At 41.1% G+C, this 25,937-nt stretch overlaps 1 protein-coding gene across 2 annotated transcripts in view; it reads left to right on the top strand.

Annotated features, from left to right (window-relative positions):
* Positions 1 to 1,003: 1,003 nt before the first annotated feature.
* The window catches only part of LARS2 (leucyl-tRNA synthetase 2, mitochondrial), a 150,656-nt gene continuing 125,722 nt past the window's right edge, over positions 1,004 to 25,937 (top strand). The window contains exons 1-4 of one of the 2 annotated variants that reach the window (XM_069473522.1): positions 1,004 to 1,106; positions 6,088 to 6,339; positions 11,330 to 11,458; positions 24,074 to 24,165. In XM_069473522.1, coding sequence (XP_069329623.1) covers positions 6,106 to 6,339; positions 11,330 to 11,458; positions 24,074 to 24,165 — 455 coding nt within the window. In that variant the 5' untranslated portion in view covers positions 1,004 to 1,106; positions 6,088 to 6,105. The remainder of the gene's footprint in view (positions 1,107 to 6,087; positions 6,340 to 11,329; positions 11,459 to 24,073; positions 24,166 to 25,937) is intronic. The other variant, XM_069473523.1, reaches the window with a different exon arrangement.

Below are 25,937 nucleotides of genomic sequence, written 5' to 3'. Positions count from 1 at the left end.
TACTGTGCCTAATTTACAAATTAAACTTTATCATAGGTATGTATGTACAGGAAAAAAACATAGTATGTATAGGGTTCAGGGATCCACTAGGGGTCCTGGAACATATAACCTGAGGATAAGGGGGTACTACTGTAGTAACGGGATGAATTTTGTTTGGTAGAGGTACAACTGATTTCAGCTCTGTAGAAAAATATGGCTCCCAAACATAACTTTTCCTTGTCCTATAGGATATCAACCAATTTTGCACAATTAGCAAATTCATTTCAGTATTCTTGATTGCCCTCATACGTGTTCTTCAACATCTCTTTAAACAGGATTTACCCTTTTGAAAATTATACTTTAATACCACAGGTCCTTTGCAACTGATTGATTACAAGCAATAAACACTTGCTGGATGTGTGGTGGTGATGGTGGGCATTGGGATACATACATTCTCTAGGAAAGGCATCATGCCTTCCTGACTCCTAGCCCACTTAACAGGTGAGAAAAGTACTTTACCCCCAATCTATGCTTGGTCAAGTAATTCGCCTGTCACCTGCCTTCAGGGCCAGAAGATCATTGAATATGGAGGAAGAAGGTGCTTCAGTCACGACGCGGTCCAGGGTCAATACCAATCAAGAAGCCAAGACACCTGCCCAAGCTTAGGAGGCGGTTGTTGCCACGCTGGGATTCGAACGCTGGCGTCTGGGCTACCCCAAGGTTCTTTTCATCACCTGCCGCCTAGTTTATTCGGGGGCCACTGAACCAACAGTTCTAATACATTTGCCACAATGCTAATAATTTAAACCCCAGAAGTCTAGAGCTTTGCTGACGCTACCCGCGTGGCAAAAGGTGCGGCTTTAAAGCTGTGTCCCGAGTCGGGCGCAGCGTACGCGACAGCAGCTCAGACGCCACCGCCCCACCCCACGGGCTGGCGGGAGTCCCGGACTCAGCCGCTCTTCCTCCTCCCCCGGCTCCGCCCCCGCCTGTCTGTGTCTGTTGCGGCCGCTATCGATAAAGTTGTTGTTCTGCCAATATGGCAGCGCCCATGGTGACTGGCCCGGCCGTGCTCGCCTAAAGGTGGGAAACGAGGCACAGAGGAGCTTCAGGTCAGAGCCTATGAGCAGGTAACCCCCTGGCCGGGGTCCAGCAGAACAAGAAGCGTGGCCCGATCTTCTCTCTCCCCGGATCAAGAGGTTCTGACTTGCTGAGGCAGGAAGGGAAGGTGCGGGCTGGGTTAGGTGGTTCCGGAACCTTGCAGTTTCCAAAGTGGAAAGTCTCCGCGATCCAGGTCTTCAGGCTCTTTGAACCACCAACCCCATTGATAGTGCTGGATTCTTTCCCAGAAAAACGCTCATGTACGCATAGTTTTGTACTCAAGTCCCCCTCTCCATTGTTCTGCTACCCCAGTTCATCCCTGGATCTTTGCTCTCTGGGCTTTGGACCCAGCTGAAGGTCATCCAATACATCTCCAGGGCCCATTGCCACAACATGTTAGGGCTCGAAGGTCCTCAGAAATCATCTGGGTCTATTTCCTTATCTTACAGAGAGAGAAGATGAGGTTCCAGACAGGAAAATAGTTTGCCTGAGATTACACACGGAATGCATAGCTGCAAAACCCAAAATATGTATTTTTTGTCACAAAACGTAGTTTCCTTAAGATGAATTTTCCCATGTACATTCTTGTTCTTTCTTTTGGATGTACACAAATGCCCTCATATGCCTCTCCCATGTGTTCTGTTTCTTTGTCTCCTTCACTTCTCCTAGGTTTCTCTGTATATATTATAGGATCATCATTTTGGGTCCAGTTCTTAGGACCCTCCTATTCTCAAAAACCTTACCCTTAAGCCCCAAGTGAGGTTGGGGTCAGCGATGATTCTAATGAGGGGTGGAGTAGTGGGGAATGATGCTTTGGAAGGATGTGGAAGAAGAGACAAGATTCCAAACATGTAGGGAAGGAACTGGATGAGCTAAGGAAGAAAAGGGCCAAGTTGATCATAAACATAAGACATAAGCCACAACTTTCACATTTATTGTATCCACATAGCCCTCTAAAAAAATGTCTGCTCCTTGCTGTTAAAAACAGGCAGTGCCCATCAAGGCTTTGGTGGGGGGGGCGGGTACTGGAGTGGCTAAGAGCAGGGCCTGGGAAGTAAAGGAAGGGAATAGGAAGTTCTGTAATGAATCATAGCCATGAGTACAGACTGTATTTTGATTTTTGTGAGTCCTCCTCGTGAATCAGAATCTGAGGGTGACCTGGGGGATCCCTAACCCAAAGAGTGTGAACTTTTGTTAAAAGTCTTGATTCACATTACCAGATTGCCCCCCAGAGAGGTGGAATCAATTTACATTCCCACCAGCAGTTTATAAAAATGCATTTTTTTTTTTTTTTTGAGGCAGAGTCTCACTTTGTTGCCTGGGCTAGAGTGCTATGGTGTCAGCCTAGCTCACAGCACCCTCAAACTCCTGGGCTCAAGCAATCCTACCTCAGCCTCCCAAGTAGCTGGGACTACCCGCATGCGCCACCATACCCGGCTAATTTTTTCTATATATTTTTAGTTGTCCAGATAATTTCTTTCTATTTTTTTAGTAGAGACAGGGTCTCGCTCTTGCTCAGGCTGGTCTCGAACTCCTGAGCTCAAATGATCCACCTGCCTCGGCCTCCCAGAGTGCCAGGATTACAGGCATGAGCCACCACGCCTGGCCCCAAAGCCTTCCATTTGGATTTAAATTCCACCACACCCGGCCATTTCTTTTGATTTAAACAAATTTTTGCCAATCTGATAAGTAAACTATTTCATTGTTGTTTTAATTTGCATTTACTTGATTTTCTGTAAAGTTGATCTTTTTCATATTACCCATTTGTATAACATGTCCCCTTTCCTATTTTCCTTTGCCCATTTTTAAAATTAGGTTTTTAGTGTTTCTCTTCTCATATATGAATTTAGGAGTAACCTTTTGTCATTGCAGTTTTCATAAACCTTTTCTCTCAGCTAACTGTTTGTTTTCTAATTTTTTTCATTATGTTTCTGATATACAGATACATTACATTTTTAGAGTCATATTTATTAGTATTTTCCTTTGTGAATTTTTCCATTGTTTTTATGCTCAGGAGAGAACATCCTACACCTTGTAAAGATATATTAAATACTCACCTGTGTTTTCAGCTTTGTTTTATAGTATTTTTAAAAAACATTCCTTAATCTGTCTGGGATTTACTCTGGTTTATGATTTGAGGTCAGGCTCTAATTTTAATTTTTCTCCCATTCATTGAATAATCTATTGCTTTCTAATCTGCTTGTGTTTTTTTTTTTTATATAAATGAACTTTATTTGTTTATTTTGAGACAGGGTCTGGCTCCGTCACCCCGGCTATAGTGCAGTGGCGTCATCAGAGCTCACTGCAACCTCAAACTCCTGAGCTCAAGCTATCCTCCTGCCTCAGCCTCCCAAGTAGCTGGGACTACAGGCACATGCCACCATTCCTGGCTAATTTTTCTATTTTTAGTACAGACAGGGATCTCACTCTTACTCAGGCTGGTCTTGTACTTCTGACCTTAAGTGATCCTCCCTCCTTGGCCTCCCAAAGTGCTAGGATTACAGGCATGAGCCATTGCGCCTGGCCCTAAATGAACTTTAAATTCTTTAAAATACCCAGATCTGTTTCAAGATTCTTTAGTCCATTGGTTTATTTATCCAAAGGAGAGGTTATTAGTGAGCCAGGTATTATGTAAACATTTTTAGAAAGCTTGTTCTTGTTGTATAGATAGGGAGTGTTATCATGTGTTATTTATGATTTGGTGTATAGTATAAGTAAGTTACAGAGACAAGGTTAGAATTTTAAGTGAATGAATAACCATTCTTTATATTGCTCATATTGGTGATCTGTCTGCACTCTTTGATGTTTCATTCATCACAATGGCTAACCAGCACTGAAACCAAAAACTTGTGAAATTGCAAGTCAGGTCAATTTGTATCTTATACTTTTGTTGTTTCCCATTGTTTCTATTTGAGAGGATAGCCCAGAACACTCTCCTTATGTGTCGTTAGGCAATGCTGTCTAGGAGAGAAACGTTGGGCATCTATCTGTGTGCCTTCTGCTAAACAGGCATTCTCTGGCTTGCAAAGGTATGGAAGTGCTGACTTACCAAGAGAATCATACAATCAATGACTCCTGTAGATAGAAACCTATGCCCTAAAAATAAATGTAATTGTCTTAAGCATACAAAGTATATATGTATATGTATATATATATATCAGACCGGTCATATGGGATTGCTAATATTTAACCAATTTCATATAGTTCACCTTAATAACCATAGTTACATCTAAGCTTTAAAATAGCCAAGCCTAACTAATAGGGAGATTGGTTTTTTAGATTCTACCGCTAAAGAAGCGTGAGGCGGTGGCTCACGCCTGTAATCCTAGCACTCTGGGAGGCCGAGGCGGGTGGATTGCTCAAGGTCAGGAGTTCGAGACCAGCCTGAGCGAGACCCCGTCTCTACTAAAAAAAATAGAAAGACATTATATGGACAACTAAAAATCTATATAGAAAAAATTAGCCGGGCATAGCGGCGCATGCCTGTAGTCCCAGCTACTCGGGAGGCTGAGACAGGAGGATCGCTTGAGCTCAGGAGTTTGAGGTTGCTGTGAGCTAGGCTGACGCCACGGCACTCACTCTAGCCTGGGCAACAGAGTGAGACTCTGTCTCAACAAAAAAAAAAAAAAAAAAAAAGAAGCATGAGGTATTTAGTCTGGGTGCGGTGACTCATGCCTGTAATCCTAGCACTCTGGAAGGCCAAGGCGAGAGAATCGCCTGAGCTCAGGAGTTAGAGACCAACCTGAGCAAGAGTGAGACTCTGTCTTTACAAAAAAATAAAAATTAGCTGGGCACAGTGGCTTATACCTGTAGCCCCAGCTACTCAGGAGGCTGAGGCAGGGGGATCACTTGAGCCAGGAGTTTGAAGTTGCAGTGAGGGGAAAAAAAAAAAAAAAAGAGGTGTTTAATACAGTGGTAATTGGTATGTCAACAACTTTGGCAGACCAACTTGTAAGATGCTAACACTATCATGCCATTTTATGTGCGTGAAACCCACTTATATAAGCCTATATTGCCCTTCCCAGCAACATTTGTGATCCAGCAGGCTATACCCTATAGATATGGAAAGAATTTTGAGAGCATCAAAGAATTAACACCAATATAGAGTGCCAGGTTTCTTTATTTCTCTCTTGTTTTTAAAAGATGTTTTCACTGTTTTTTCACTGTAGCACTTCTCAAATGCTATTATGCAAGAAGGCAGAAGGTTTAGGGAATTTAGTCGTAAATCTTAAGTATTTGATGAAATCTCATCTCAGCCCTTTAAACAGTGAAAAAACATGAAGCTTCTTCAATGAGGTCATATTTATTTGTTTCTTATCTGCTTCCCTGCTAGTGTGTAAGTGCCATGAAAGAAGGGACTTTGTTTTTATTCAATGGTGTATCCCCAGTGCCTAGAACAGTGTATGGACCTAGTCGCACTTAATAAATATTTGGTAAGTGAATGAGGAACTAAAGGGATAGATAAACAGTCTTCTAAATAGTTTTTTCCTGGCTCAGACTACAGAATATATTTAATTCATAATATGTATGAAAAATGCTCAGTCTCTGGTCCTCTGGGAGCCCTGTGTTCCAACCCCTTCTGATATCTGAGCCTAAGGCCAAGCCAAGCTGCGCTTGGAGCTCTTCTGAGTTCTGGAGAGATGGGACTCAGAGCCTGCTGGAGGGACCCTGGGCTGGCCTACAGGGAAGGGAGGAAGGGGACTCCCTTGTCTTCCATGCAGCTGGTGAGGCTGTGCAGGAATTGGCCCAGCTGGTGGTCTCCATTTGTTCCTACAGGGTTTTTGTATCTTTGGTATTGGGGGGCACTGACCACCTTGATATTTTCCATTATAGAGTTTGTGTTTAGTTCAATTGAACCTCTAAAGTATGCTTTTCAGGGAGAGAAATCATTAAAAGAATAAAAGAAAGCGTGTGAACGGTCAAGGAATACTGAGCTGTGCTTAATGGAAAGATAAGCTTGGGAGAAGGTTCCAGGCAGCTCATAAGTGTGCTTTCTGCCCTCTTTTTCAGGCCCTTCTCACCTGAAGAATGGCGTCTGCTTGGCAAAGATTGGGTTTTTATGCCTCTCTTCTGAAAAGACAGCTACATGGTGGGCCAGATGTCATCAAGTGGGAAAGGAAAGTAATTCCAGGATGTACCAGAAGCATTTACAGTGCCACAGGAAAGTGGACGAAAGAGTATACGTTGCAGACAAGAAAGGATGTTGAGATGTGGTGGCATCAACGAATAAAAGAGCAGGCCTCCAAAATTTCAGAAGCTGATGTGAGTATTCTGAGAGATTCTGAGAGGGTAGAGAAGACGGGCTAAGGGCTTGGAGTCTGGGGTCAGACTGCCTGGGTTCAAATAAGTTATCAAGTATGTGACCTTGAACCAAATTATTGACTCTCTCTGCTTCATTTTTCTTGTCTAAAATGGAGGGTGACAATAATGGTTGCACTATTGTGAGGCATAAAAGGATTGTGAGGGATAACTGAGATGATACAAGGGCAGTGCTTAGAAGAGTTTCTAATGTGGTGGATGTGTACGTGGTCATATATTGTACACATGAAGTGCTTGGCAGACAGCACCACACCAGGCATTCTGGAGCAACATTTACCGGGGGAAGCTCATGAAGGCAGGAGCTCTAGCAGCTGTCGAGTTCTTTGTGGTCCATTGCACAGGGGGCAGGAAACAGGAATCTGGAGGGGTCAGATGGGAGACTCCAGGAAAGACACCTGAGCCCCTCACTGGCTGCATGTTCTGAGAAGTATCTACCTCCTCCCCTGGTATGACCTTGGCCTCCAACTCTGTTCTGCCACCACAACATCATGGTTTGGGGGATACCAGCCCCTCTCCCAGTGTGATCTGGGTCTGGGGTCCAACCTTGCAGTAGCAGCTATATGAGTTAGTGGACCCTAGGCTGCTGATCTAGATGCACCAGCTCCACACGTTATCTGAATTAATTATGTTAAGTACTTGGATGTAGCTGGTTTCTATAGAGTATGCTTTGCTCCTTTTCTGGGAGGACAGCCTGCTGGGGATTACTTTTTCATGTGTTAACACTTACCTCTTGATATTGGTCAAAATGACAGATGGAGGATGGGATTTGTCACATGAGGTGTTTAAATCTGATCAGAGTGAAGATAGGAGTTTTAGTCTTAAATTCTGACCATCCGTTTGTAATAGTTATAGTCACATAGTACAGACCCTCTGTGTTTAATTAAAGAGATTGGGCCCACGGCAAGCGGTTGAGTAAGTATAGCTGTGCAAGACTGCATTTCGCTGGACTTGCCTTTTCCCCATCTCCCGATTCTCACTGTCATCACACTTGTCCTTTCTGTGAGATTAGTCATTTGAAAAACGGACAGGGGGAGGGGAACTATTTGTGTTAAACTGAGTGATGGTTTTGGGCATTGGTCAGAAGGAAAATCTGTCGAGAGAGAGATGGTATGTAACAAGTAAAATGAAATGATAAAAAGGAAGATTTGAATGTGATACATGGTTTTACAATGAAAGCTTGACTTTTACCTCATTATGAAGTGAAAGCTGTTGTATTATATCAGCATGACCAGACCAATGCATCTAAATGTATTTTGGAAACAAACTCTAGGGAACAGTTTAATTCTGAGTGAAGAGAGTAAAATTAGCTTTTTTTCTTTTGGTTTAGATTATAATTTAGTGACTGCCAAACATTTTGAAGTTGTAGCTTATTGGTTTTATGTTATCTCATTCTTCTTAGGCATATGTTTTTTTTTCTTTTTTTTTAAACACTAAATGGATCAAAATAAACTATGCTTTGATAATTGGGGAGGTAGCATAGGGGAGACGGTGTGTGATCCCCTGGTGGCACTGTGTCAGGATTCGAATCAGGGAATGGCAAAGTGGAGAGAGCACTCTGTAACACCAGCTCTGCTCCAGGAAATCAGCGTGGTCCAGGTCACGTCATCTAACCTCTTGGATTCTTGGGCTCCTTGCATTGTTTATCTCACAGAATTGTTTTGAAAATCAAATGAGAAAATGTGGCTGAACACATTTTACAAACTGAAGTGTTATATAAATAAAAAGTACAAGAAGATCAAAACATGTGATGTGTCATTATCAGGAACTGAAACTATGACTGTATGCTGGTGGATTTTTGAAACATTTATAATTGATCTTGCTCTGGTATTAGATACTTTTGGAATCCACCCAAATGAGTTTTTCCAAATTGAATGTCTTGCCATAATCATTATTTAAAAAAAAAAAAAAACACTTCCATTTGATGAGCATTTTGCCATGTGCCAGGCACCATCATTCCATCGATTATCTCATTTAATCCTGAAACAACTCAGAGGATAGGTGTTATTATCTGCATTTTGAGAGTCAGAAAACTGAGGCTCAGACAGACGTTTGGTAATCTGCCAAGATGCACAACTAGCATGTGACAGAGCCAGGATTCAAAGCCAGACACGTTTGATTCCTGAGCTCATGCTTTCACCTGAAAATTTCTTTTGTCTCACTTTTGATTTACAGAGAGCAAACTAAGCCTAGAAAGGCAAAGGAATTTGTCCAAGGCCTCACAGCTAGTGGCAAAGCTAGCGCCAGAACTAGGGCTCTGGACTCCCATTGAGGTACTCCTTTTACGCTGCCATCCTGTAGGCCCAGCGACAGCTTCAGAGCATGATCTGTTACATAAAGAGCCAGAAGTCATCTTTCTTCTAAAGTCAGAAGCTGACAAAAATAATAGGACCCACTTCTAAAAGCCATTCTTTCCCCATCACTTACAATCTTAATTTTTTTAAAGGCTCAAATTCTTATACATTTATATAATTTTGAAAATTTCCCTTTCAATCAGATTCTTGCTCAATTATAACATAAACTCCCATCATTCCGTCTCTCCTTTCCACCCCCAGATGATAGAACTCATTTCATTGTCACAGAGGAAAATGACTTAATTCACACCAAAAAGCAAAATGCAGGGACAGGCTGTAAGCTGAATACTTTTTCTGCAATAACCAAAAATATTCATGAATATTAAAGACTTTTGCTAACAGTACTTTTCTCTATGTTTTTGATAAACTCAGATTTGGAGCTTGGCTTAGCTAATGTATAATGAATCATTTGATTTTGCTTTTAATTTTTTAATCTTCATTGAACAAACATACTAAAAGGAGACACTAGTGAAGAAGCTATATGTGGAAAATGTTTGGGACAAGATTGTTAAATAAACATAACTAATAAAAACAAGGTGATTATAATAAAAATAGTTCCATGTAAAAACTTTAAAATGAAAAACTGGAAACAGCTTATATCAAGGATTTTACTTTTACTAGTTCCCAAAGAATTCTAACAGCTGTTTTTCTTATATTTCTAAAAATTTCCGAAGAAAAGGCCATAGGCCTAATCCATTGCAAGGAGGAGTAAAGTTTGAATAGAGTGGATGGTTTTCTTATTTCCAATTCTGCACTGAGTAAAAAATGAGTTCCTGCACCTCCTTTGAGGGGCTTGTTCACAAGCTGAGAGGATTATCTGTCACTTGCCTTCTTAATGACAGTTATGAAGTTCCTGAGTCCCCATCAACTCGAGTCTCAGGTTTTCCCTCACACTCCTAAGGTTTTCCTAAGAGTTATCAATCCAAGATTTCCAATTAAAGTAGGACCTATGTGTTGCTTTCCATCCTGTTTATAGAAATAAATCGTAGTTGTCATTTCTGTAGTTAACAGGTGATTTTCTAGTTTGTGTGTGATGCAGATGCCTTGTTTATTCTCTTTTTCCCTCTTCCTTCAGGCAGCTTTCCTGACCACCCCTTGGTGATTTCTAGATGGTTAGCACAGAGAAAAGTTCCACTCTAGTTGTATTTTTTTTTTCTTGCCAATGTTAAAGGGTTTGTTTAACTTCTTTGCTGAAGGAAGGAAGATTAAGAACTTCTTGGCAAGAATCTGATTTCTGATTTCTTCCACTCCCCTGATTACAGTTGGCTATGTCCATTATCAGTCATGCAAAATAAAAAACCATCCTCCCACACATGTACACCAAAAGAAGTGTTATGAACATTCTGTTTTGCATTTGTTTTCATTGCTTGGGGGGAAGCAAATTCTTAAAGAACTCTAGTAAAGTTCTAGGAAGGGAGTGAGGCCAGAAAAAGAAATACAGAAGGCAGAAATAAATAAAACAGTGATAATAGCAGAAGGTCTGACCCTCGGTGACCAAACAGAAGCAGTTACCTGTTGCTCTTCCTCCTGTCATGAAAGGATTTAAGGCCAGGTAGAGGAAACCCTTTTATTACCTGGACGGTTTGCTGGGGTAAATGCCATTTGCTAAAAAGTGCTTTACAGGGGGCAGGTTATCAAGCTTTTGGAGGACAAAGGCCAACAAACATTTACCCAACAGCTATTAAACTCCTGCTGGTTGGGGGGGCAGGCATTGAGAAAGAAGTGATTAAAACACAGTCCTTGCCCTTGAACAACAGGTGTCCCCAGTAAGGAGTCGATTCGATGACTGCCTCTTTTTCTTTGGAGCCTTATCCCTTCATGTGCACAAACTCATGACAACATTCACTATTTTACCTATGGAAGACCTAAGATGCCAAAAGTCAGCGACCCATTAAGGACTCATTGCCCTGTGTTCATTCTGTTCAGATACGTGTACAGTTTTCTTGTGTTTCTCATGATGCAGCAGCTGCTTTGGAAGCTGGAGAGTTATATAACCTTGGTCTGAGACTGCCTATTTGTCACCATGGAAAACAACAACCTTCTCTGTTTTTTGGTTAAGATCTCCTCATTACCTTCCTCTTTCAACTTTTTCTGTTGAAAGAGAAGCTCACAATACAGTGGGGGAAACTCAGGACCCAAACTGGTACCTTGGGATCCTTCTCTTACTGCTAAATCTAAGTCTGAATGCAGCTATGAGGAATTTAAGAAGAGTATCCATTTTTAGAGATGTCACATCTGTGTGATTCAACTATTGCTTCCTTGAATTACATGGATATATGTGTTAAAGCTTCATTTGGAAAAACAGTTCTTTAAGACCTACATAGAAGCTGTCTTAAAAGAGAAGCTTTTAGAGAGGAAAAAAATAAAATATATATGGGTAATTAGCACTTCCAGGTTGTTTGGCGTTATTCTGGACATTCTTTAGCTTAAACCGGGGCTTTGAATTTTGGTTTTTGACATTTTTAGGAACAATGTTTTTTAAAATGTTAAATTATTACTTTGAATAAAATGCCAAAATATTATGTATGCATGTAGAATTCCCAGAAAATGCTTAATAAATACTCATTGTCATTCCTTCCTAGAAATCAAAGCCCAAGTTTTATGTGCTTTCCATGTTCCCTTATCCTTCTGGTAAGCTGCATATGGGCCATGTGCGTGTCTACACCATCAGCGACACCATTGCACGGTTCCAGAAGATGAAAGGGATGCAGGTAAGGAAAGGTGCCTACTGGGACAGCCCTTGTGTGCCACACCCAGGAGGAGAATGTAGTGATATGTGTTTAAGACAAATGAAGAAAACCAACTTTAGTTAAGATTAGGACATCTTTGAAGATGAACATATTTTTTATTTTTTTTTTATTTTTTTTTTATTTATTTTTATTTTTTTTATTTTTTTTGAAGATGAACATAGAAGCTCAGAGTTTACTAAAGCATCTAGATGAATTGAGGGGCAGCTCTGTGTTGGGTGCTGTGCTAGAGATGGAAATGGGGTGGGAATGGGGCAAAAGTGGATACAAATATGGGTAACACTGCTATCTTCCCAGGAGGAGCTCACCCATAAATAAAGAACCATTGTGTGAGGGATTGAAGCCACAAATACAGATCAATGCTGTGAGTGGCAGGTGGGGCCACAAGAGATTTTGTTCCTTTCTATTTGATATTTTCTGAGCATGTATTTATTTTATAATGGAAAAAGTAAAATTTTGTAGGAAAAAAATAGTTGGGAAGTTGGGAAAGGTTCCACTGAAAAGGGAACATCTGACGTGGATCTTAAAGGATGAGATGAAATTGACTGGGAGAGAAGAGGACAGATACTCCTCCCTGGCTGATGTGAGTCAGCCCTTTTTACCCCACTGCCCATTGCCTCAGAGCTGCTCTTTACTCTTCAGCAACACTTGTCTATGTGATGGGGCGGGAATAATCATAATACCTTCTTTAACCACCTGTGGAGGCAGGCAGGCTTGAAGAGGGGCTGAGATTGTGAACCATTGACCCAGACTGGCAGGGTTCAAATGCTAGCTCTTAATACTTACTAGTTGTATGATCTTTGACTAGTTAATAACCCTCATCAAGACCTAGTTTCTTCTCATCTGTAAAATGGAAATAAAGTAGTACCTGCCCCATTGGCTTGTTACAAGAGTTCAAAGAGAATGACTATGAAGCACTTAAAACATCCCTGGCATATGGTATGTAATCAGTAAATATTAGCAAATGCCAGGCAGGAGAGAATCTACTCACACCAGTTCCTGAGAATCGTCTGTGTACATTTCTGCCCTACTTTGTGTTTATTAGTCACCTTGGTAGCTTGAAATCTGCCATAGTGGGAATATTTACACCATGGAAATCAGCAAACCTATAAATCAGGGCCTTTTCCTCCAGAGAGGCAATTGTTAAACATTTACTGACACCCCACTGGCTACTGCTGTTATTAACCAGACAGGGCCTGTACAAATGATATCTTCTACCTTCTAGTTCTTTATAAAGATTTTCATTTAGAAAGGTAAGTGCATCTGTTGTCATAATTGGTTTGAAAATTTATGTTGAGCTGACATTGGCAATAAGAAGTATTCCTAAAAGAGGATAAAGTTGTAATGTCTCTTTGCACTTGAAGAGTTAATAACTTTATACTACTAAATTCAGAGATTTGTGTTCTGCTTTACGGTGGCCAAGGATATTTGTCTCCTTGAATTTTGTCAGACATTAGTTTCCCCAGACATTGTTTTCTATTATTTCTGCTATGTTTATTAGAAAGAGGTGGGGCAGAATGAATTGGCCCTTGCCCTAAAGTATAATTCTTTATCTGTGATTCTTTAAGTAGATTTGTCTTATTTTTTCACTTACGCCAACTTATTTTGGACAATTAGTGATTGCCAGCAAATCACTGAAGATTAAGCATTTATTACAAAACTGTACATTTATTATAGGATGTAGGGAAGCCTGTTAGCAGAAAAGTAGTTAAGGGTGGTGTAGGTGAGATTCTAATTCCCTTGAATGGGATGAGATGTTACAGAGGAAGCTGAAGGCAGAGCCCTAGGCCCAGAGGAACTGGGACCCTTGCAGGCAGCTCAGGCCCAAAAGACACGGGGGAGTCCTTCTACCATAACTGAAGCCCAAGATCAGGCTGGGCCCAGGAATTGGACAACCGAGATTGAACCTACCACTTTCTAGCTGAGTGACCTTGCACAGTCATTTAATGTCTCTGAATCCCACTTTCCTTATCTTTACCATATGGATAACAATAATTTCTCCCTCACAGGGTTGTTGTGCATGTGTCTGGCGCATAATAATCCCATAAAAGTTGATAGCTGTAATTATTGATACTGATCTGATTTAGTCTGAGCTGCTAAGGAAAGTGATTCACCAGTATTTAATAAATGAATCCTTGCTCTCCTCTGCCTGGAGTATACTGCATGAAGCTGTTCTTTGAGAAGCAGCTTGATTGCCTTTCATGTTTCATGGCCTGCGATTCATATTACCTATCCTGTGACGTGATTTATGCCTTGTGTTTGAAACCTCTATTTGTTATTTAGTTTATGGTATCTTAGTCTGTGCGATCAACAAGTGCTTAGAGTTGTCTTTTTGTTCTTCAGTTTCAGTTGCTCTGTTTAAGATGACAAGCCATCTTCTTGGAGTGTCCGCTAGGTTCTTCTGAAATTAATTTCTTATTAATTTTCACAGTTCAAATGTAAATCAGAGCATCTCAAACAGAACAACCCAACTTGGTGAAAACTTGTCTGGACATTTTTAAGTGATGTGGCAAAAGAGAAACAGAAATCTTACTTTTATTGTCAACAGTGTGAAAGAAAGCCTGTTGCATGTCCTTGTCATTTTAAAATCCTTTCTGCCCATTGTCAGGACTACTCCTGAGATTGAGTGGGACTGGAATCAGTTTGGTTTAATAATCCTTACCCTAAGGAGGGAAGGAATATCTAATCTGAGACTGTCAAACAGGGTCTGACACATGTATTCAGTCAATAAATAGTCATTGAGCACTAGCTTTGTTCTAAACACTGGGCTTTTTACTGTATTAAATAGAAATGCGGAAGTCATAGGTTGAAAATCAGGCAGTAGGCCCAAGAAAAATTCAGCAAACTTTGTCTTTTTCTATAATTTGTTAATTTGTTGGTTTGTTTTGTTCTAGAATGGAGATATGTGAAATAGTTGTAAGGCACACTAGGAACAGTGTTATGGGAAATAAAGAGTGGAGTGACCCAGGGAGCGAGTCTGCTCTCCTGGTGACTGGTGACCTCCATGGATGTGTCTCTGTCTTCTTCTTTCTCAACCTCAGCAACATATAATACTGTGGAACATTTTCTCCCTCCTAAAACATTCTGCTCTCTTGGCAGGAGACCCTACTGTCCAGAATTTTCTCCTGCATCTTGGCTTCTTCCTGCCAGTCTACTCCAGGGGTGCGGAACATGCCTCAAGGCCACATGTGGCCGTCCAGATCCCCAAGTATGGCCCCTTGACCAAATCCTAACTTGAACAAATCCATTTATTAAAAGGATTTGTTTGAAAAATTTGGATTCAGTCAAAAGACTGCACTCAGGGATCCAGAAGGCCACATGTGGCCCCAAGGCTGCAGGTTCCCTTTATTCCTAGTTTGCTGAGAATTTTTATCATGAATAAGTATTGATTATTAGATGCCTTTTCTGCATGTATTGAGATGATACATGGGTTTTCTCCTTTAATCTGTTAATGTGTTATATCATGGTGATTGATTTTTTTTGTCTTAAACCAACCTTGCATTCCTGGGACAAATTCCATTTGGTCATGATGGCGTTTGTTTTTCCTAATGTATATATTGCTGTATTCAATTTGCTAATATCCTATGCATGAGGGATATTGCTCTATAACTTTCTTTTCTTATAATGTCCTCATCTGGTTTTGGTATCAGGGTTATGCTGGCTTCATAAAACAAGCTAGGAAGTATTTTCTTCCTGTTTTCTGAAAACGTCATACATTTTTGTTATTATTTCTTCCTTAAATGTTTTATAACATTCACCAATAATGGTATCTGGATCTAGAATTTTCTTTGTGGGTAGTTTTAAAATTACAGTTCTGTTTCTTTAATGGCTGTAGGGTTATTCAGATCTTCTATTTCTTTCTATGTTATTTTAAGAAATTATTTTTTTCAAGGAATTTGTTAATCCTACCTCAGATTCTATTCTAGACTGCATTTTCTTTTTTCTCTCATAGATCTAAACCTTTGTGATTATAAACACAAAGGCAACCTCAGATGGCCAATTCTTGTTTTAGTTCTTGGTGATAAGGTTTATCAGTCAGAACAATTAGGTTATGCTGCAGTAATAGACAGTCTCTAAATCTCAGTGGCTTAAAACAACAAAAGTTTATTTCTTGCTTTTGCTACATGTCCAGCAGGAGAGCTCTGTTCAAAGCGTTCAGGATCTGGCCGATGGTGGTTCTTATCTCAACAAGTGCCTCTCTGATTTCTGTGGCCAGGGGGAGGGGGTGTGGCGAATCCCCACTGGCTCTTAAATCTTCCCCCTGGACTCAAGTCACTTACACTGACGTGGCCACATCCAACCTCAGAGAGGTTAAAGAAGTATACTCCTCCCATGTGCAAGGATGGGGAGGAGATCAGAATGTTCTAATGTTCTAATGACTACCACGTAAGGTGATCTGTATGACTTGGAATATTCTTATCTTCAGTAATCTTTTTTAAGATTATCATTTATGCGAAAACAAAAATTTAAAAATCATCAGGGAGAACTAGCATACCTCTCAATTTGAGCCTGTGGGATTTGAGAAACATTGCCAGAATATATAAAGCTGTCACCATCAAGTTTGGCATCCAACCATTTATGCTTTGTAAGCCTTTCTGCATGTGGCAGTGATTCTTAAACATTAGGGTGTGTAATGATCCCCCAAGGAGTTTGCTAAAAAGGCAGATTATGATTCAGTCCTGACTGAGGCTCAGGAATCTGCATTTTAAGTAGACATTTCAGGTAGTTCTGACGCAAGTGCTCCTCCAGATTTGGCACTTAGATGACTGGGAAGAGGTGCTCTACAGAGCCAAATGACGTGGTTCTCTAGGTTCAAAACAGATCACATTGAAATGAGAAGAAAGCATCCGATCAGACCATGGACACACACATAGGTTAGATGTGGACTGTGTAAGTGGTGTAGCAGGTGGTTTAGGTGTGACATCAATCAGGAATCAATTGTCAAAGCAATGACAATACTTGCCCTATCCACCTCATGGATTTGTTATGTGAGATGATCACTGGCAAAACCCTCTAAAAACTGTATTGAGTTTTCAAGTGTAACCCAATTAATAGTAGTAATAATAAGGGAGTCCTGAGGTTTGGATGTTTGAGCAGGGGCCATTTGAAAGCCAGGGATAAATTATTCTCTTTCAGTAGTCAGAAAAGGCTACATTGCCAGTCGGTTTCTTCTCAAACTCACAGAATGTCTGATGACATATTTAAAGCTTAGCTCCATATGGTGATTTTGTTGTGTTTTCATATGTTGTATGCACAGATGGTTGGAAAATAAAATTGCCCGCCCCCCACCTCAGCTAGTCTCCCCAGCACCTTCTGGTCCAGAAGCCGGGTAATAAAAGCATCAAAGTGCCAAGTCCCCCCTTCACGGAGTTGGGCTTGGACTCATTTGTCTCAGGCAAAAAGCCACCAGGCATTGCCCAAGTAGAGTTTTCTGCTGGGGCCTTTTTGCTATTCACTGCGGAGGAGGAGGAGGAAAATTGAGGCTGTGTGTCTGGCAGTCGCATAATCATAATATAATTATCCACAAATATCAGGAAGCAAGGGAAGTTCTTAGCAAGTACATGATAATATACATTCCATGAGTTTCAGTTTGCCAGTCAACAAGTGTTTATGAAGTGCCTAGAGAGTGCATAGCATGGCATTTAGTTCAAATTTTCAAATCTCTGTAGCATCCGAAAGTAGGTAGTGGATTTCCAGGGCTTATCTTCTCAGATGTAATTTGAAAGGGAGAATGAATTGCTGGTCCAGTGTCTTGATTGGAAACTGGCTGATTTATCTGCCTGTCACGTCTCCCCAGGTCCCCAGAGGAGGTCTGCTGCTTTGGGCCTAGGTACTGTCATTTGTTTTTTTTAATCTGAAGTGTTCGCTTGATTTTTATCCCCAATCTGTAATAATGATGGGTTATTACACTTGCTAAACAAAATTAAATATTGTGTTTCTCATTTCTTGGAAATAAAAAGTATTGAATCTACTCCAAAGACACCACGACACTCTCTGAAAATAGCAGTTTTTTGAGAAGCAGTAACCATGGTTGCTCTCAATTGGAAGCTGAATTGGCTTCAAATAGAAAGTTTGTTTTATGATGAAAGGGGAGAAAGCTGGTCATCCTTGGAGAACTGGCTGGCCCTTTGGTAGTAACAGTTGCACTACTTCTCTCTCCGCTGGGAAGGCAGATGACCAGCTGCCTGGCTTCCTTCCCTTCTGTCTCCAAACCTTTTACTCTACTTGGTCTTACTTCTTGTGTTGGAGGCACAAGTGTCCCTTCTCAAAAAATGAAGTATTTTTAAATTGTACATAAGACTCCATAGTTCCCTTTTTAAGAAAAAGAAGGACAACATAGATAACACTGGAGTCCCCTTTGACCACCCCTTCCCTGCTAGGCCCCTCCAGGCAGTAACCCCTTGGCATTTCCCATGGTGTGTCTCTCCAGAGCCTTGTCCGTGTGTTGTCATATGGAACTGTGTTCTCTCCTACGTCCCTCTCTCCTAGTCTGTTGCCTTCCATCCCACCTGCTGACTCTGAGACACCAGAGCTCAGCCTGGAGGAGGGCAGAAGGCCCTGCCAGGGTGTGCCATGGCCATGTGACTGTCCACAGCAGAGGCCGGCCAAGCCCCAGCTCCCAGGCCTCACCTCCCAGCCAGGGCTCTGATCCCTGTGTTTGCCCCTCATCAATAATTCCTGGTCGTCTCTCTCAATGGCTGGCCCTGACTCCTCTTTGAGATCTCCCGTTGAGGTAGGTTATGCTGTCCTGCTAGTGTTCCTGTGCTGGTTGGTCCTTGGCCAATTTGCTACCAGATCCATCCGTGCTTTGCTTTGTATGGCAGAAGCTGACCCCTGCAGGTCGTGCTTCCCAAGCCAGCCTCATGCTAGTTTTGAATAATAGGAAATCCTGGTAAGATTGGAGAGCAGGAGAATGGGGGAAGCCAGGGAATTTCTCTCTGTCTGCCGTGGTGATGTCTTCTCCACTAATCTAGTTCCTTCTGGGGAGACCAGCTTGTTTGAGCTTCTGCAGCTGAGGTCAGCCTTTGGGCTCTGTTAACTCACTTTGTCTCTTCAGTCTAGAGATCGTGGTGATGTCCTGCCCTTCCAAATTTCTGTGTGGATTCACTGTCCCTTTGGCTTCTCAATCCCTTTTAAATACAAAGAATGTTTGTTGTAAGAACCAGATAGAAATGATGGTTTTTTTGGACTCTGGAAGTTTATTTTATGGATTTCCAAATTATAGCTACTAGAACTTTTTCTTGATTCAGTCTCTGAATATTTTTACATTTATTATTTTAAAATTATCATGAATAGTCTCTGCCCTCTCTGTGATATCACATTCCTGTCTTTCCAAATTGATATGATATATATCGCAAAGTATATTTTTAATAGATATAAAAAATATCAAATACCTGGAAAAAGTGTTCTGAAGCTACAGAAAGCACTCATATCCAAGAAGAGGTTAATGTCTAGGCAATTGAGAGGTCTCGGGTGGGCCCTAGCATGTAAATTCAGATGCTGACTTTTTTTCTTTAGGGTAAATTGCTTAGTTAGCACTTCCCTGTGAGCTGTGGGTTCAGTTACTTTTTCAACTATGGAAAAATTAAAAAAACAAGTTATGGTAATAGAAAAAAAGGAATTGGAATTTTAAAACCTCAAACAAGAGTTTAGAGTTCTTCCGGTCTTGGCCATAGAGAAATCAAGGGCAAGAAAGTGCACCCTGTACCTAGCATGGAGGTATTTGATCTGAACGATGCATAAGAGACCAAGATATGAACAATGCTGGAAGCATCTGATAAATGGACCATAACAGCTTGCCCCCAAAACAGAATCTGCTGCCTGAGGGAACGAGACAAGCTTTAGTATTTTGTAATCCTGTTTTAGGTCTTCACTTCATTTCCCTCTTGACTATAGTGAATCATCTTATAGCACAAGAATGAGCTAGCTCTGTGCTTGGTCACTGGGAAACCCAGGGCATAGAAACAAGGGGACCCTTTCCTGTTTCGTAGAAACTGGGCTCACAGAGACGTTTATTCCAGTGATCTGCCCCATCGTAGAAAGAAGTATTCTGACTTTAAGATGTCAGAAGGCCTTCCCACAGTCTGTATTCTGCTGTTCTTTCTAGGGCAGGTATTTTTTTTGTCAATTTTTGGTAAGAATGTGAAATATTAGGAAACTTTAAGATTTTTTAAACTTTATTTTTGTAGACAGCTTAGATAACATGTGAGCTAAGAATATCTTTTCATGTTAATTCCATCTGAAAACAAAAATAGAAATGAATAAGTATATTATGTAAATCCAGATGGGTGTTTTGTGACAGTGTCTGTATTGACTTTATTAAAAATATGGACAGCACCTAACAGAATGTTAATAGGCAGAAACATCGAATCAGTGCCACTTTGGCAGTTCTGACAAAGAAACCAAATGGTAATTAAGTTTTCCCCTTTCTTGTGGAATAGTTACACAACAGTTACATTATTCTGCCAATGAAGCAGCCCTAGGAGAATTTAAAGCACAGCTGGAAACTAAACTCAGGTGTTGTCCATAGAAATGTTGTAGAACTTTCTAGTTATCTAGCACATATACCTTGCACTGGATTTTTTTTTTTTTTTTTTTTGGCTCTTGAAAATTAAAAAGAAACAGAATTGTGAAGCTTAATAGTGAATATATGAGAATGTTTGTTTTCTGTGGATCAAGCAATAGTAAGAGAAAACTGTATCTTTAAAGAGTGTTTGCTTTAGTCAGGATTTTTGGCTACCAGGGGCTGAAACCCAGCTCAGACCAGCTTAAGTAAAAAGGGAGGCTTTGTTTGTTTTTACAGATCCTAAATTTCATAGATCCTGAAACTCACAGAATCAAAGGAAATGTTGCAGGAGCCAGACCCACGGGGGATTGAGACTAGGTCCTTGGAGCAGATCGGTTTCCCCAGTCTCTCCCCATTTCCCATTTCTGCTTCCCTCTACATGCCGGCTTTATTTTCTCTGACATTTCCACAGGATGGGGGTCAGAGCCACCCAAAGCCCTTATGGCTCCTGACCAAGGAGAAAAGAGAGTCCCATACCCCTCAGCACCCTGCCCAGCTCCAGACAAGACTGGAGCTGTCTGGATAAGGATTCAGGTACATGCCTCCCTCTGGAGCCAGGGTGATGGGTTTTTAAGATTGCAGTCCTCACCAGGACTATATGAAGTTGGCGGAGGAACAGTTTCCTAGAAACGGAAAATGCTGTTTGAGAGAGTGAAACACTTTGGATCTGCCACATTTAGCAAGAGGAAAAGAGACCTCAGGTCTCAGCTGGATTGGGATATGTCTAGTCAGTTTCCTAAACTGCATAGAATAGATATACTCAGGGAATGTTAGCGTTTTTAGAAAAGACATGCATGCACATACACACACTTTCATATTTTGTACATATGCCCATAATATAATGTTAAATGAAAAAAAGCAGGCCCTAGAATAACTTGTATAATAGGTTCTATTTCCATAAAAAATAAGCAAGCTCCTGTATATGTGTACATGTGTTCGTCTTTATGTGTTTGAGTGAGGAGATAGGTGTGGAAGGAAATAAAGGCTGGTGTTACTGGTTACATCACTGAGGAGTAGTAGCTGGGGGTGACTATCAGTTTTGCCTTTATCTTATCATTTCACTTGTTTAATAAAGCTTGCATTGTGTTTGTAACTTGAAAAATGTCAAACAAAGAAAAAAGAAAAGCAGCCTATTCAAACTGACCTCAGGAGGTGTGGGGATTCAGGAATTGAAGGTAGTAGCTTGGCAATCATCATTTCCAAACCTGAAAATCCAGAGTTTTCCAAACTTCCCAGATTCCCAAGACTGGGAAATACTGCCCAGGATGTAGCAAACCAGACTTACTTGGAGCAACAGAAAGCTCGAGAGATCCACAGGACTGTTTGTTCACTAAGTGTATATCCCTTCCAGAAAGCAGATGTGAGTGGGTCAGGTCTACCACCACCTTCAATATGGCAAAATCTACTGGGAGGCAGAGTCCTTGCCTAGGGCAGTTAGAGGCAAGCCTCTTCCTGCCTTGCCCATCCATGGCTGCCTTCTGCTGATGGACTGCCCCTGGTCCAACCAGCTGTGCCTAGAACAGCTGGACTGCTTTTAATCAAAGCATCTGCTGTGGACCTTTAATTATGGGAAAGAAGAACTGCTGGGCTCCTTTTACTGAAAAGAGGGCCAAGTACTTGACTGGCGCTTTGAACCTGTGTGGTCTGTTCAGTTGGGTAAGAATGTCCAGTGTCTGGCACCAGCCTTCTGCAGAGGCTTGTCATAAGTGACCCACCTTAAGAAAGTACATGGGTATGTAAGGATATGTGTGAGCTTAAGGTATCTTCCTACTTGTTGTCACACAGCGACCATATTAAATGTGGCCAAACCATTATCCTAAGTGAAGTAACTCAGAAATGGAAAAACAAATGCCACTTATTCTCACTTATAAGTGGGAGCTAAGCTATGGGTGTGCTTGGTCACATAGAGTGTCGCAATGGACATTGGAGATTCAGAAGTGGGAGGGAGAGGGGTGAGGGATGAAAAATTACCTGTTGGGTACAATGTACACTATTCAGGTGACGGGTACACTAAAAGCCCAGACTTCACCACCATACAATTCATCCATGTAACAAAAAAACATTTATACCCCCTATTGAAATTAAAAAAAAAAAATGTGGCCGAAGAGACAGAGGCTGAAATCTTGGCAAGGGGAACCATGATGTGCAATGTTGTGAGATGTTGAAGATCAAGAAAGCAGGCGACAGCAGCTGTGCAGCAGTGAATGCTGCCATTTATTACCTGGGTGTCTGGATCGTGCTGGACACCGTGCTAGATGCCCCGCAGACATCATGGCATGTCATCCTCAACAATTCAAGGTAGCATCTTTCAGTCAAGATTTGTAGTTGAGACTTAGCATAAGCAATGTGCCTCAGGTCGCACTGATAGTAAATGGCAAGTCTGAGTGTAGGACCCTTGCCCTCAAACCCCACAGGCTCCTGGAGAGCAAGCCTTTGTTAGTGTTTCCTATTCACTCACCAAAGGAGGTAGGCTCTGATTTTAGATAGATGGTCTTAGTTCTTTATATGGAATTATTCCATCAGACTACTAAAACCCAATTTTTAAAAAAGTACATAATGGAAGTATGACTTCAACGCAAATTGCTCCAGCCGCTGGAGGGGGTATGTCTGTTCTCTTACTCCTACTTGCTAAGACAGGGACTTGAGAGAAAACAGATCTGATGATTGGGATTGTAAGGTGAATCCAGTTTGAGACACTTTGAAGTGGGGGTGCTTATGGGACTTAGGCAGAGACGACCATTGGCCAGTGAGTGATACTGGTATGCACTGAGAGAGAGTCCTTGGCTGAACATAAAGATGGCAGGAAACTCTGGGTGCTCATATGCAGGTGGAAGTGTGATTTGTTTCTAGGGATGCCATTTGGTTGCACATGTCAAAAGTCTAAATTTTGCACACCCTTTTACCCTGTAGTTCTATTTCTAGAAATTTTTCTAAAGGAAATATTAGATGTATGCACAAAGATTTATATCCAAGAATGTCCATCATGGCTTATTTTTTATAGTGAAAATGGAAACAACTTTTAGGAAAACAGTTAAATACAGCAGGACATTCAAAGCAGTCACTAAGAGGTTGCATTGACACAACGTACCGTGAAAAAAATAGGCGATACATAGACACTGTCAGTAACCACCAGACACATGTGGCTACTACACACTTGCAAGGAGGCTAGTGAGACTGAGGAACTGTGTTAAATTATTTAATTTTAATTAAGCTTAAATATATATAGCCACATGTGGCTAGTGGCTACCATATTGGAAAGCACAGCTTCTTTTTTTTTTTTTTTTTTTTTTGAGACAGAGTCTCACTCTGTTGCCCAGGCTAGAGTGAGTGCCGTGGCGTCAGCCTAGCTCACAGCAACCTCAAACTCCTGGGCTCAAGCGATCCTCCTGTCTCAGCCTCCCGAGTAGCTGGGACTACAGGCATGCGCCACCATGCCCGGCTAATTTTTTCTATATATATTTTTAGCTGTCCATATAATTTCTTTCTATTTTTAGTAGAGATGGGGTCTCGCTCTTGCTCAGGCTGGTCTCGAACTCCTGAGCTCAAACGATCCGCCCACCTCGGCCTCCCAGAGTGCTAGGATTACAGGCGTGAGCCACCGCGCCCGGCCAAAGCACAGCTTCTTAATTGGAAAATACTGACATCAGGTGAGCATTTTGAAAGCCTATAAGTTTTACATATACATATTTTTGAAATTGAAAGAAACTTTTTACAATTTCAGAAAAACAATTTGGGCTCATTAGACACAACAGAGTCAAGAAAAAGAAAATAAAAAGTATTCATGAAAGCACCTCTTCAGAGATAACCGCTGTTGGCACCTCAGTGTATAACCTTCTAAATTCTCTTCTACACTGTGTAGTAGGTAGCCAGCTGGCTTTCACACGCCATAGTTTGCAGTCATCCAGCAAGGGACCAGACATGTTAGCAGGGGAGAGCTGATTATGGCCCAGAGCAGAATACCGATATAGTTTTTAGTGATTTGCCATGGTTGATGCTTCTCTTCTGGATGCTAGGTCATCAACCCCATGGGATGGGATGCTTTTGGACTGCCTGCCGAAAATGCCGCGATCGAGAGGAATCTACATCCACAAAGTTGGACGCAAAGGTACGTGTTTACAGGTTTATTCAAACAGTTGTGTACCAAAACCTTTTAAAAACGTTTTTTTGACCTGTGCATGAGAAATAGAAAGCAAAGCAAACAAAACATTGCAGCCTGGCAAGAGAGAAATAGGATTGTATATGTTGGTGTTTATCTTTTAACACACTATATTATTTAAGAAATATCAAAGAGAGTTTGGGGTATTCATTCATGTGTTCATTTTGATGCTTTGTTATTTACAAAGTTATACTTTCTTTGAGTATTTAGATTTGGGAGAAAAAAGGAGAAGGAAAGGGTCACATTTGTTAAATTTCTGTAATGCTTCTTCTTGACCATAGTTTGACCTATATCCAAATACTATGTTATACTTCTTCTGAAAATTCTGTTAATTTTTTGCCTTCACCATTCAGAAGCAAGAGGAACTTAGACATTCACTGTGGAACTATATGACCACTTAATACTGGGTGTGGCTCTCTCCAAGAGGGCACACTCCCAATCCCACCTATGCCTCAGGCTTCCAGGCACACAGGGGCCAGCAGTGCCCATGCCTCTCCCTCCTGATAAAGTCCTGAGCCCTCACACCAAGAGCTCAGCAGAATCTTTTGGGCCCCTTTCACAAAGACCTGGGACCCTTCCCCACCCCACCCCTCAGATGTAGGAGGGAGTTCCAGGGCCTGTCCCGGTGTCTCTCCCCTCCCTTTGCTTTATCTGACCCAAGGCTGCATTGCAAAGACATCTACTGTACTTCTACCACTGCATACTCTTCTCTTTTTTCTTCCTAATCCCTAGTTTCTACTTTTCCAGTTATGGTTGATTTTAGATTAATGGGAATGATGGAAAAAAGATAGAAATGATGATTCAAATAAAATGGATCAAACATGACATCAATCTGGTATAAGCTATAACCTAGACCAGGGGTTGGCAAACTATGGCCTATAGGCTAAATCTGGCCCTGCCTGTTTCTGTAAGTAAAGTTTTATTGGAACACAGTCACATTCATTTGTTTCTGTATCATTCATTCATGGCTGCTTTTGTGAGACAATGGCAGAGTTAAGTAGTTACAATAGAGACTGTATGGCTCACGAAACCAAAAACATTCAGCATCTGGCCCTTTACAGAAAAGGTTTGCCAACCTCTCCACTAGAGCAAAGCAGTTAAGAAGAAGGCCCCTGAATCAGGCCACCTAGGTGCAAATTCTGTCTTTCCTTCTTGCTAGCTGATCACCTTGAGCAAATTTCTTGATCTCTGCATCAGTTTGCTTATCTTTAAAAGAGGGATAGTCATAGTTCCTACTTCATATGAGTTGATAAAGATTAAGCACTTTTCTGCAAAGTGCTTAGCACAGGGCCTGGAATTAAATTGGCTGTTATTAGCTAATCAAAGATCACATAGAGGACTTTTTCATGGTTTTTTTATATTTTTAGTCTGCTTGAACTGAAAGGGTGCAGTAGAAATGAATTAGTCTTTTTTCTTTAAAAAAGAAAAGAAAAAATTATTTATTTCCTTATTCTATATTATATTATAAGTTGATTAACTCTCTTCTCTCCCTGTTTCCCAATTGTTGGACAGTTTTAGGTTTTGATTAACAAGGCACTATATGGTTTCTTTTGGATTCCCACTATTTATACATTAAGGTTTTTGTTTCCAACCACTTTTTAACTTGTAAATACTTAGCTTAAATTTGTGCAAAATATAGACATATGTATGAGCCAGTAGTGCACCTATCAGAGGGGTTGGCTATCTGAATAGCCAGGGGAGAGGGCAGTCCTCGGGACCAA

The sequence above is a fragment of the Eulemur rufifrons genome, chromosome 7 (genome assembly GCF_041146395.1).
Source record: "Eulemur rufifrons isolate Redbay chromosome 7, OSU_ERuf_1, whole genome shotgun sequence".
In the NCBI taxonomy this organism is placed as follows: Eukaryota; Metazoa; Chordata; class Mammalia; order Primates; family Lemuridae; genus Eulemur; species Eulemur rufifrons.
Note: the sequence above shows the minus strand (reverse complement) of the source record. Positions and strands in the feature narration are given on the sequence as shown.